Consider the following 13,256-nt stretch of genomic DNA (forward strand, 5'->3'; position numbering starts at 1 on the left):
ATGCAGAGGATGGGGGAGAAGTGAGAGACAGAGTGGAAGTGGGAGAGAGGGAGGCACGAAGGGTAGAGAGGGATAAGAGAGGTAAACACAATGACGGTGGAGAGGGGAGAACATGATGACATGGGACAGTGGGGAGGGGAGAAGGAGGATGAACGTGACAGGGAAGGAATTGAGAAGGGGAGGATAGGGAGAGCAGGGATTATTCGGATGAAGGGGAAAAGGGGACAGAAGGAACCAGAAGGGGAAAGCGGTGGGAGAAAGGCGAGGATGAAAGGGTTGGGAGGAACGAGAGAGAGTGGGAAAGGAGAAGAGAGAGGGTCAGATACATAGGGAGCAAGGGGAAAGAGAGGCAGCAAGAGAGGAGGGAGGGAGAGGAGAGAGAGAAGGGGAAGAGAGAAAGGAGGAGTGAGAGGGAGGCAAGCAGAATGAAAGAGAGTAGGGGAGAGGAGGGTGGCAGATGGAGGGAAGAGAGGAGAGGAAAAATTGAAGGTGAGAATGAGACAAAGATCGGAGGGAGAAATAAAGGGTGGACAGTGAGAGGGGAGAGAGAGAAGGGATAAAGTGGGGAGAGAGGCAAAGGGATGGGGAGAGCATGAAGAGAGCAATGAGGGGCAGAGCGAGAGACAGGTGAGAAGGGATGAGGAGGCTGGAAGGTGTGGGGAGTTGGAGTGAAAAGGAGGGGGAAGTGAGAGAGAGTAAGCAATTGGAACAAGGAAAGAGGGGGAAAGCACGGGAGTGAGAGTTGGTTAAGAGAGAAAAGAGATGGGGAAAGAGGGGAGGAAATGGGAGCAAGTAGAGGAGAGAAAATGGGGAAATAGGAGAGAAAGAGTGGGAGAGACAAAGGGTATTGAGAAAGAAAAGAGATGGAGGGAACGAGAGATGAGGAGAGAAGGAGAGAGGGAAGGAGAAATAGGGAAAGAGAGAGGTGGAAGACAGAAGAATAGAGGGATGAAGAAAGCAAGAGAAAGAGAGAGAGAGAGATGAGAGGGCATTGGACATAGTGTCACAGTGGTCATCAGGTATGAAAGATGCTGAGGGATCTTGATAAGGTGAACATGGAGAGGATGTTTCCTCTTATAGGAGTATCTGGAACTGGGGTCACTGTTCCAAAATAAGGGGTCATCATTTTAAGACAGAGATCAGGCCAATTTTTTTTCTCTCTGTGCATCTTAACATTATGGAACTCTTTTCCTCAAAGGGCAGTGGAAGCAGAGTCTTTAAATATTTTTAAGACAGTTAGATTCTTAATAAGCAAGGTAGTGAAAGGTAGGTGGGAATGTGGAGTTGAAGTTATAATCAGATCAGCCATGATATTATTGAATGGCAGTGCAGAGACTGACTGGCCTTTTCCGCTCCTAACTTGTATGTTTGTATGTACATTGGGAGCAGGAAAAGGCCAGATACACGGATATATGTGATAAGAATGTCAAACATTGCACAGCAAAAGATTCTAAAACACACTCAGGCTACCACTCAATGAAAAATACATTTATATACTTTACAGCTGGATAGCATTCTATTGTACTGTGTTCTAATACATGGCAGCGGCAAGATTACAGTTTGTGAAGCCATCCTGAAAGATAGTAATGTGCTGCATGATTACATCTTCTGTGGCACACTGACATAAAGTGCTAAAGTATCACATGTACTGGTCACAGTGAACACTTCTTAGCAAAGCTGTCCAAATAAGTAAAATCAGGTCCTTGTGTATACAAATCCAAGGCTAAGAACTACGGAAACACAAATCTAATTGAACACTTCTTAATATATGTATTGAGACCTAACACATGACTTGTTTTAAGATTAACAAATGTGCAGTAAGTTTTTAAAACATAATGCTTATGCAACACAAAAAAAGCTGGAGGAATTCAGCGGATAAGGCAGCAACTATGGAGGAAAATGGACAGCCGACATTTTGGGTTGAGACTCTTCATCTGGACTGGTACAGACCAGTCTCGACCCAAAATGTCCAATGGCCTGACCCGCTGCGTTCCTCTAGCGTTTTGTGTGTTGCTCCAGATTCCAGCATCTGCAGAACCTCTTGTGTCTCCATTTTGCTCATCACGTTGCTGGTCCTGTGGACAATGGGGTGGCAAGGACAACAGGACACCCAGGACTTCAGTGACAGTAGGATAAGCAGGACACTTCCTTTATCAATGAGGCAAGAGGACTGACAGATAAACAGATGAAGATTGAATTTGTTAAAAACTAGTGCTGGATAAGAAATAAAGAGAGGGGAAGAAAGACTGGATTAAAGAGAAAAGAAAATAGAGCAGAGAAGTAAGAAAAATAATTACATTTAGATATTGACATACATTGTTCAACAACTCATGTTACTGCCCATCCTCCTTGTATTGTCAGCATTGATAAAGAATCTAATTGTTCCAACATGAATTACTCACATCAGTGAAGACAGAACACTGTGCATTCTCGCTCATAAAACTCCACCCTGGGCACCACTCTGTGGAAGAATTCCCCACATAATTTAACTACAATGATAAAGATTCTTAAATTGCACACTTCCTGTGCTGCCTCCTTGAAGGCCTACCACAATCCATAATGAGCACTAGTTCAGTTTCTGCAACAGTGCCGTCTCAGCAGTTCATTCAGTTGTTTGTTGGGTGATCTTAACCACTGACAGATTCACAGCATGCTGGCTATAGCATTAAATTCAGCTCAAGCCAAAGGTTAACAATGAAATTATAGTAAGTAAATAGAGCTATAGTAGTCAAATTGATGGCAATGAGCGGCACACACACATTTCTCTCCTGTTTGCATGCACTACATGTAAATAGGTTGTGAAACAGCAACACTATTTTATATACTTTAATATAATAAAATATTCAAAAGCACTTCACAGGGGTAATTATCAAAGTTGACATTAAGATATAAGGAGATATTAGGGCAAGTGAGTCTTCATTAAAGAGTAAGTGTAAATGAAATTCAAAAAAGTGAAGGCAGTTAGAAACATGGAAAAGGAAGGGAATTCAAGAACTTAAGACCTATGTAGCTGAAGGCACAACGGTGGACCAAGGAAAATCAGGGATATGCAAATCAGGAACAGGGTGGCATCAGGCATCACAGATTGTGAAACACAAGTTCTGTCCCTAGGTTAAGGCTCTCAGCTTCAAACAACACAGGAGGCCAGATGTACGCACATGAGTTCAACTCCCAAAGTTGAGTAACATCAGTGGGGAAGTCCCAAACAAAAGTTCCTTCAAGAAACAGGATCTTTTAACATTAGATAATGCTACTACGGAAGTACCACTGCACTGCATTATCAAACATGATGAAGCAAGGCATGGTTAACATAAATTCAAGCCTTCTGGGAAGAGAAGAATGAGGCCACACTGGTATTACTATCTACTCTTAATTCATAGTCACAGCATTCAAATTTTCTACCAATTTGAATTTTAGTGGGAAAAATGGTTTCAACTCATCCAATGTTTCTTTTCCAAATTATATAGTCTTCTAATCTATATGTTTTGCCATTGGATAAATTCTGAGTCATTCTCCAGGAATTCCAAAACAAACTTCCCTTCTGAAGCACAATCAGAGCAAGGATGCGGGAGTAGACTTGCCACCTGGGGTGGTAATAAACACAGTCTTGACTGACCTACCTCCTGAGACCAAAATGCTCATCATTTGTAGTGTAAGTCAAGAGTCATAACCCAAATAGACTGTAACTAAACAAATTAGCACAAAAACATAGAGTACTTAACACATGGAAACAAGCTAACAGAACCACAAAAGCCAACAATTACCTTTCACAAACAGTTGTGATTACCTTTAATCACACTGTTCCTCTCAACCCATTTTTAAGGGCTGTACCCTGAGGCACAGCCTTGGAAGTAGTCACCCATTCAGGTATAAGGTGAGAAGGAACTTCTTCACTCAGAAAGGTTGTGAACCTTTGGAGTTTTCTACTTCAGATGGTTGTGAATGCTCAGTTACTGGGTATATTCAAGATTGAAATGAAGGATCAAAAAAAAGAAATTAAGTGATGTGGGAATTTACCAGTAATGTCACCTTGAGGTAGATAGTTAAGACAGGACCTTTTAGAATGGAAGAGCAGGCGTGAGGAACGTTTATGACCAGATTCGGCTCTTATTTCTTATGTTACTCCACTCAATCCTGTCATTACCCTTTCCAATATAATCTTGATTGCTTCTGCCTTAACCCTGGAAGAGTACTTCACATCCTCAGAAGTATCCTTGTAAAGAGCTGGCTCCCACTCTCTGCTCTAAATTTACATTTAATCTCATACATGTGACCCCCTGCCCTAGGCCCCATCATTATTAAAAACAATCTGATTTTATCCCATGTTTGGATAAATTCAAAAGCATCCATTATGTCTCTGAAATAATCTGCATTGTTGTAATAAAAATGTGCCAATTTTTTAAGTCTTTCACCATATGTTCATCTCAGTCAATCTGCTTTATAGTGTCTCTAAAGCCTCAGTACCTTGCCTACAGTGTGCCATCCAATACTGTTCAAAACATGTTAGCTGGTCATATAAATGTTGTATATAGGCTCATTGCTGCCTGTTGGCTTTTACATATTCTGTACCAAGAACAAAATCTAGAATCCCACAGCCTTTTTACAGCTTATCAAACTGATGAGATGCTTTCAAAGTCCTATGAACTGGTGCTCCCAAAGACCTCCACAACACTGATTCCATTTAGACTGTCGTTACTCCTGCTTATATTTTTATATTTTTAACCAAAATACCAAAATAGTCACCCTCAATGACAATGAATTTGAACTACCAATTTAATGAACCCCCCCCCCCCCCCCACCTAACAATCGCAACCCTTATTAGAACATTTTGGTAGTCTCCTTTTAGTTCCAAGTGCTACGCGCTGCTTTGGGCACGTCTACTAATTCTGACACGGCACTTTCTGAGCCTAAAAGTACAATAAGCAGCTATGACCCTAGAGATCCTGTAGGCTACTTTGTCTAAAGCTAGATACGTGACAAAAAAAAAGACTGAAATTTACTCTACCATACATTTTAATCTAACTGGGCTACAACTATCTGCATTAAACAAAAACTCTTCTATCTGAAATATTAACTCTGTTTCTCATTCCACAGATGCTGCCCGAGTTGCCGAGCATTTTCTTTATTTGTTTCAGATTTCCAGCTTCTGCAGTCCTTTTTAAAAATGTTAATGTATTATTTGCATTAGCACTTTTATTCTTATAAAGAAAAGAGACACGATCCCACTCTCTCCATTTCCCCAAAGCGAATAATGCACTGAACACATAGCCCTGACATATTAGTTCTGGAGCCTTTGCAATGTTTCCCCTCCGTTCCTGAGAGAATCGGGCACTGCCACTTCATTATCTTAACGAATGCATCAATTTTTAATTCATCTCTATAAGGTTCCGATTAGTCACCGTTCACTTGTCCCCGGACTCAGGCTGGGCCCTAACCCGTGATATTCAGTTGACATACTAAGTGAGTTGTGCCTGGAAGCGCAGGCAGCGGCAAAGAGACATTCGTGGAGTTTAAGGAAAAGGTCTTTGACGCGGAGAACACAGACTCGGAATCTCAGCCGCGGGCGAATCCGAGCTGGTGCAAGGGCGAAGGTAGTGCACCAGGTTCGCGATAAAATATCTGCGATAGGTGAGCGTCCTGTTTCCAGGTGCGAGTCCACTCTGGTCTTCATTCCTGAGGGTTTTCTGCGCTGTTACCTCCCGCAAAAGCAGCAATAGCAAATAAAATAAACCATAATCTGCTTCCTGGTTGTATCGCAATCTGAGGGTGGGTGGATTAATTAAAAAAAAGGTCCTGCGAGGTTGGAGAACTGGTGTGACGGAAAGAAAGCAAGTTACCAGTCTCCAACCTTGGGAAGGAACGCATACACATAAATGCAGCAATTATTTTCAAGAACGTTAAAGCAAAGGTATTATCTAATCATTTTAATAGCATTCACTATTTCCTGAGTTTTGCTGGACTCTGGCATGTTTGTGAAGAGCAACGAGGTTCTCGAAAGCAGTTCAATGACCGACGAGTGGCGTATCGGTCAGACCAACTGCTGTACATAAAATCGACAATCTTAGTGCACACACTAATTTGTTCAGTGCCTATTGTGGAGCTTGGGGATTCACATCTACGAGGTTTATTGAAAATTAGAGTGCTGCTGCAATTTTATTTCATTGTGACTTTTAAATGTGTTTCCAATTAATACGACTTTAATTTTTTTCTGAGAGGTTACACGATTCAACGGGGAGCCGCTTTTCGAGCTGTCGAGACGGCTGATGTTCCTATTCTGAGGAGGATGGCGAGATCAGGGCGGCTTGGAGTAAAGGGTTTTACTTTCAGAAGGACCGACAGGTTCGCAAGCGAGTTCCCGAGAAATCTGGGTCAGCACAAGCGCGAATAACCGAAATGTGCCCACGTGAAATTCAACCTCAGAAACAACCATCTCAGAATATCTCTTAAATCCATTTACACTGAACGTCCAGTGACACTACAACCCTTACACAGTTCACCCCTTTAATCTTGCCCACAGTTCACGCCTCTCATGCGGCTCACGTATGTTATCCACTTTACACAGAGTGCCTTCACATTTACCAGCGCTCTTTTTTTCATTTTAAAGTTTCATCCCACCTAGAATCTATGCTAGAAGACATTCGGTCGAGTTACTGGTGTTTCATTTGACAGAACCTCGGATCTTTCATTCAGTCTAACCAGATGAAATGTGATTGTCAAACCTTCCTATCTGCCGGGCTTAGTGTGCCGGCTATAAATTCTACAAAGTCACGGTTTGTATTTTATTTTGTCTCAGGGTCTTTTGAGCCCAATGTCACTTACAAGCGGTTGAAACTCAGCAGAAAGGAACATGCATATAATTCGTTTCCTTTTGATTTTTAGTTCGAGATACAAGCATCAAATTTAGTTTTATTCAAATTTAATTTTTTTAAAAAATCTAGAGAGTGATATCGTTGTTTGGTTCAGAGGAGACATGTCGAGCGATATTACTACTGAGTTCAGTGCGGAACGAATGCTAATATGTATGTTTTTGTTTGAAAATTATCCTTTAAGTGCACACTTAAGGTTTGAAAAAGGACTATGTAGTAATTTCTTCAGAATGCAACCTCTGTATTTTAGGTCACTAAGCAGTTCAACGCAAGGCTTTTAGTTCTTCATGTTAAATCAAACAAAATGTGCCTCGTACCTAACTCGTGTCAAGCGGGTATGCTTCAGAAATCCATGCTGCTTACACTAGATTCGGCCGTGAAAGCCAATCAAAACTCAAATTCAGATCACTTAATATTCCGATTGTAAACAGTGATTTGACACGACGACCTTTTAAAGATGTGGACAATTTAGCAGTCGGGGAACGTGAAATAATAGCATTATTTCTGTGCTACTTAAACAATGATTGCAAAACACCCAAGTTTAATAAAACTTGCAAATTTAATAAGCATCTCGATTTTAAAACACTCCGAGTTAAACACTATAATACAATATTCCGAATTAAAGATCAGTCCAATTTCAACCCATTGAACAGACTGTATAGAAACCGCAAAATCTGCATAAATACAGACAATGAATTCAGCAAAGATCTGACAATATTCCGACTGATTTTCCGTTCAGTTTAAATGGCAAAAAAACCTTATGAATCCTAGCCCCATTTACAGAAAAAGTGCATGTGTTAATTTACAATACCCTACATTTAAAATATGTATTCATTTCACATACACATTACTGTGCTCAATCTCAACCAGAGGTCGGCATTTTCGGCTTCGTTGAGTGTGAACAGATGTTGTTTCGCGAGGTGATTAAAGGTTCGGATTTTCGGTGTAATACGGTGGGAAACCCGCAGAAATTAATCTTCGGTATTTGGGTCAACAAAAAGCATCGGACAAAGAAAGAGGAGAGAGAGAGAGAGAGAGAGAGCGAGAGAGAGAGTGCAAAAAAATAGAGAACTCCAGAACAGACAGTCCAACTTGAATTGTAAGCATCAAACCCAGCAATCGCGGGAATTTTATAAATGGTTGCACTAACTATACATTGTAGGGAAACAGAATAAATTGAACGGATGTGTTTGTACACAGTAATTCCAAAACACAGGGGTCCCGCTGTAAAAATCCACGTTCTTTTTAAGCATTCTGCTAACATTTTTCGTTGATTTTTCCGAGTCGTCGATGCCACCAACGCTTTTTTGATAATATCATTGGCCGATCGCTCTCTCTCGCACACACACAATGTACCAACTGTGAGATATGAAGCGTGCAAACCACACCGCCTCCTCATTTTATAAACAGACCGCCTGTTACGGTTATACGGCTAGCAGCATTTGAAGATAGAAATCTTAACTAAAATGCCATCTTTATATCTATAACCATCACGATATCGACATGCCCATCTATTGCTTTCTGTGTGTGTTTGCTACATTGCAATACCACTTACAGTATAAGTACATGTCCAGCACATTGATCCTTTGCATTCTATCAGAAATATTAATTCAATACTATATCTGTGGCCTTGCACGAAGTAACTTCAGCCAAGACTGAAACATTGACGGCCAAGCTGCGACCATTTTTCCTCGAGCCCTTTCCCCGGGTTCGATGCTCGCTCGCTAATGATAGAGGCAGCAGTTTTGCAATTGTGCCACAATATTTGTTTTACGTGAGCTTAATTGTGCCGCAGATCCAAATATATCCGCTGGTTGGTCAATTAATAGTCAACATCAATGAAGGTCCTGAGAAGGACGAGGGATCCCAGACTAAACCGATTAATCGCATCAAACTAACAGTTAATTGCACTAAATTCTAGGCACGGAAAGCGCAAAATATTTATACAATTCTCTTCGTAATATTTGTCCCCAACAGGTTCTGTAATATTAATACAAAGCATCCCATAACAATCTGTAATCTTGTAACAAACAGAACTCTCCCTCTCAGGACGGGCCAGTTACTCTTCCTTTGTGACTTCCCTGCGCCCCAGCGAGTACTCTGTATCTCAGAGACAAATCTCGTGTATTGACTAACTCCAGTCAAAACTACTCACAAATCTTGCTCATACCACGGAGAAAGAGGGTCCTTCTTTCTCTCTGACAGGTCATATTCCGCCCCCTTTGTTGTGGGCTGTTTAAGTAATCCCGCCCCTCCTTAACTATCCGATCTAACACCATTCTTAACGTTTTGTCTCGGGTTTTCCAGCTGAACGAATTTACATGAAGCAGAATGTCGCCCACACACCGATCACTGTAGCTGGCTGTAATGCAAATTGGTGCAGACTGTCCCAGGGACAACTATGCTGTCTTGATACGAACTGTGCTTAGAATAGGGATCCTCACTATAAGTACAAAGGATTCAGCATCTACTGGACATTTTCTAAATTCTTCGAATGATGATTCAAATCTAGAACAATACAATTTCTGAGGGTTGAAGACCCTAAACGTTGCCAGTTTCTCTCGGTACACAGATGCTGCTTGACCTGCTGAATTTTCTCCATCCATATTTTCTATTTTATAATATAATTACTGGCACCTATTTTACAACCGGCGCTAATATGGGAAAGGCGGTACGAAACAACGCGTCTGTGACCAAAGTAGGGGCTTGTTTGAAACAAGATTGGTGCGTGCGCTTTAAAGGAGAGTGATCTACATTTCTAAGTAACGACTATCGAGTCGGTTGGGTGGGTGTGGAGGCAGGAACATCAATTATCACTGCAAGTGCCAACTGGGCATCACTACAATAAATACACAATAACAACTCTGCCTAATGCAGCAATAGTGCAGACATGATAATTAAACTAGACTGTTGTTCGGTTAAAACTACACTTTTTTTGTTAGCAATGATCAACTCCGTACACCACGGCGCCCATAGGGCATGGAAGGTGCCATGCATGAAGGTGGCATGGTTTGTTTCTTCTGAAGGAGAACAGACATTCCGTGGATGTGGTGGAGGCGGATACTGATGCTTACTACAGTGGTTTCTCCACCCACCCTCCCCCCCATCCCCAATCACCACCACCTTCCTCCCCCGACCCATGCAGGACTGAGACCATTCCTTCCCTTAGCCATTTGCAAACCCCAGGGTGACTCACTTGAAGAAGTCTTCCTTGCAATAAACGTTCCCCGCCCTGGAGAAGCACTTGTCGGCCAGCTGGACTTGACAGTCGGCACATTTCAGGCACTTGCTGTGCCAAGATCGGTCCAGCACCTTCAGGATGAACTTATCCAGGATGTGCTGATTGCAGCCTGCACACAGCGGGATCTCTGCAAATGAGAGGGAGAGAAGTCAACAAGCCGACAGAGATACAGGAGCACTGGGAACGGGATGGATCTTATACCAGGACGATGAGAGGACAGGAGGGAATGGATCTAACATAAACACATAGAACTCAGGTGTAAAGAAACCTTAGCGTAAAATAATAAACGATTTTGCAACAAGTCCATAGCAAAACAGACAGGTAAAAGAGGTAAATAGAATTTCAAGGGAAAGGCTAAACTGATAGAAAATAAAGCTGAAGGATTGTACCCAGAACAACTCAGATTTGATTTAATTTAACGGGGAGGTATTGCTCCGAACATATCACATCTATTAAAGGATTAAACTTTTTTTTTCCCTTTCCGCTACTATTTACACTTTCTCTGTCTTCAGACTGCATTGTTCTCTATCTGAAACGCGAAAATTCTGAATTCGCTGCTTGCAAAACAAAAATGCCACTGGGAACTACAGAATAAGAGTTGTTGTATACTTGGCTTCTGATTTTAGAAAGGCAGGAGAGGGCAGCGAACTGACTGAGGGTAGAATTGGCGTGGAAGCACTATAATACCAAGACTATGTTCCACCCATTGAAATACCTAGCGGTTGCAATTTCTAATTTATGTACTTTTAATTACAAAGTTGCAGCAACTAACCATATCGTGCAGCGTGTGATATATAAAAAATATTTCAAATGTACCGAGCGAAGGACATGAAGCTTGAATGAGAGATAAAAAGAGAAAATATTGCAACACATATGCCTCCGCTGATTCTGAACGCGAAAGTAAAGATATTTACAATGTCCAGTAGCTCATTCCTAACTCTCCCACACTTAAATTTAGTGTTATTTAGGTGTCAAGTGTCGTGGAATTCAGCGTGCTATTGTGTTCCTGCAATTTTAAAATAACCAGGGATAAGATCGTTGAAAACGAAGTGAATCTGTAGTAAACTGAATGTCGTGAATGGAAATTATGTGATGGCTTTGTATCAATATACTCGTTAAGTGTACGGTCAGCGCCAACAGTGTGGCTTTGGAAGAACATGCATTAACAACAGAAATAAATGCATTGAAATTTGAGATTTTTTTTTCAGAGTTTCATAACGGGACTAGATAGAGATCTCTCAAATGGGCGAATGTCCAGTGCTTTGAATAAGTTTAACCTTAGACCAGATCTCTTTCATTTTGTTTCCACAGGACAGGTGCCGGTGAGAGTTGGCAGCTGGGTTGACATAAACAAGTACATATTGCGGCCTTGTTCTGTTCATTGCGAGGAAGCAACATTACCTTTTTTCATTTGGAATCAGTTAAATAGATAACGCTTTGGCTGCAAATACTCAGTAAATACCTATTTCCATCCATTAGATACATTGTAATTCAAAATCCCCCAACCGGCTGATCCCTGTCTAGTCAGATATACCCTGCATCGCTGCTGAGAGGATATTTCGGTCGAGACGTTTACCTATTCTTCAAAGAAAAGACAGGAATCCTCGCATAATAGTAGATTTTTACTCCTTTCAGGTAGGGAATGGTTAATGACATTCTGAAGCCACGAGAAAGGCCTGGGTGATACAAGATTAAATCTGGGATGGTCTGCAGCTAAAACAGTTAAGACAATTTACCCATGTTCTTCTAGTATCCGTATCTGACAGGCCCGTCATCAGCAACGGATCTGACTGCTATATGGTCCCATAGTTTTCGTGTGTGATGACTGAAGTATCCCCTTTTTAAGCGCAGTTGTTAGGATTACACGCGTCAGCTAGCTACCGTCCGCACAGCCTCCTTGGTACCGCAGCAGCTCGCTACCTTGCCCTTCCATGTTAAATTTCCTGCCCCAATCACTGACTGTTGGCTGCTTGTTAAACATACATATTTCTTTGCCGACTCCATTAGCGGCTTCAGCAGAAATGACGCTCTTTTTGCGGCGTTGCCTGACTGAACTTGGCTCCGACTTGACTGCACAGTGCAGTGAGCGCAGCCTCATAGGTATATCTCAATTGCACTACCTTAATGCTGCAACATTCTCGGTTCAACACGAGTGCTGTCAGTTCTTCTGCTGGAAGCCGGTACTTAATAACAGGTGATTTATGTAATCGGAAACACAGTTAAATAAACCATACCTTCCACCCTCTCCAGCATTCTCAATGATAAAGTTGCAATTCACGCCCTTTCTCTACACAGATCAGTATCGCAATTCCCGTCAATAACAGTCAGCATGCCCAATTATTGGGGCCTAACTAACACTGCAGACCAGAAATACATTCTAATTTTTGCGGTTCGTCAATCGTCCTTTCCCCCCTCTAATATATCGTTCTACAAGCCTCTCTTTCCCACTCACTCACGAACTCACCCCCTCCCCACCAAATCCGTGCACCCACCCTGGCCCAGAACCAACTCTTCTGCTCGCTTGATTCTGGCATGTATGGAACTGACAGGTGGGTCGGTGGCTAAGGGGTGGGGGTGGGGGGTGGGGAGAAAGCGTCCTTGTTTGAACGGTCCTTACGTTGCACTGTGACTCCCAACAGCTCTTGAACTCCTTTCCCAGGACTCTCTGTGGCGACCGCCGCACTTTGCATCATTCTCAAACCGAAATCCGCCCCTCCCCAAGCAGAGAACAGAAAAAATACATACAATAAAATAAATGCACACAATATAACTCCGGCCCGTCTTGCACACCGATCCGTACAGATATTAATAAATATATCCACTGCCTCAGTCGCTGGGGCTGATGCGGGATTCCCTACTCACTGACACATCCAGATCGCTATCATACAGTCAGTCCAACACTTCATGACATCATCGACTCCCACTTGCCAATCAGGCACCGAGGGTGCCCCCTCCAGGGGCGCGACTTTGCCATAAGAGGAGATAATTGGGCTTGGATAGGCGGGCTCTCCATAAATTGGAGCTTCATTATAATCAATGCACCACCTCGGGCTCCTTTCACTCAGTGGAACTAATTAAAGCCGCAGTATACTTCTACGCACCATACATTCCACTCCCGACTTCTGGCACCGAATGCATGGGCTTGTATT

The 13,256-nt window shown here is 42.3% G+C and overlaps 1 protein-coding gene across 1 annotated transcript in view; it reads right to left on the reverse strand.

The window, feature by feature from the left end:
- The window catches only part of lhx4 (LIM homeobox 4), a 73,206-nt gene extending 60,406 nt beyond the window's left edge, over window positions 1-12,800 (reverse strand). Inside the window, exons 1-2 of the mRNA XM_052012228.1 lie at window positions 12,725-12,800; window positions 10,063-10,234 (exon numbers count right to left, since the gene is read on the reverse strand). Coding sequence (XP_051868188.1) covers window positions 10,063-10,234; window positions 12,725-12,800 — 248 coding nt within the window. The remainder of the gene's footprint in view (window positions 1-10,062; window positions 10,235-12,724) is intronic.
- Window positions 12,801-13,256: the final 456 nt, after the last annotated feature.

Source organism: Pristis pectinata, chromosome 3 (genome assembly GCF_009764475.1).
Source record: "Pristis pectinata isolate sPriPec2 chromosome 3, sPriPec2.1.pri, whole genome shotgun sequence".
NCBI lineage: Eukaryota > Metazoa > Chordata > Chondrichthyes > Rhinopristiformes > Pristidae > Pristis > Pristis pectinata.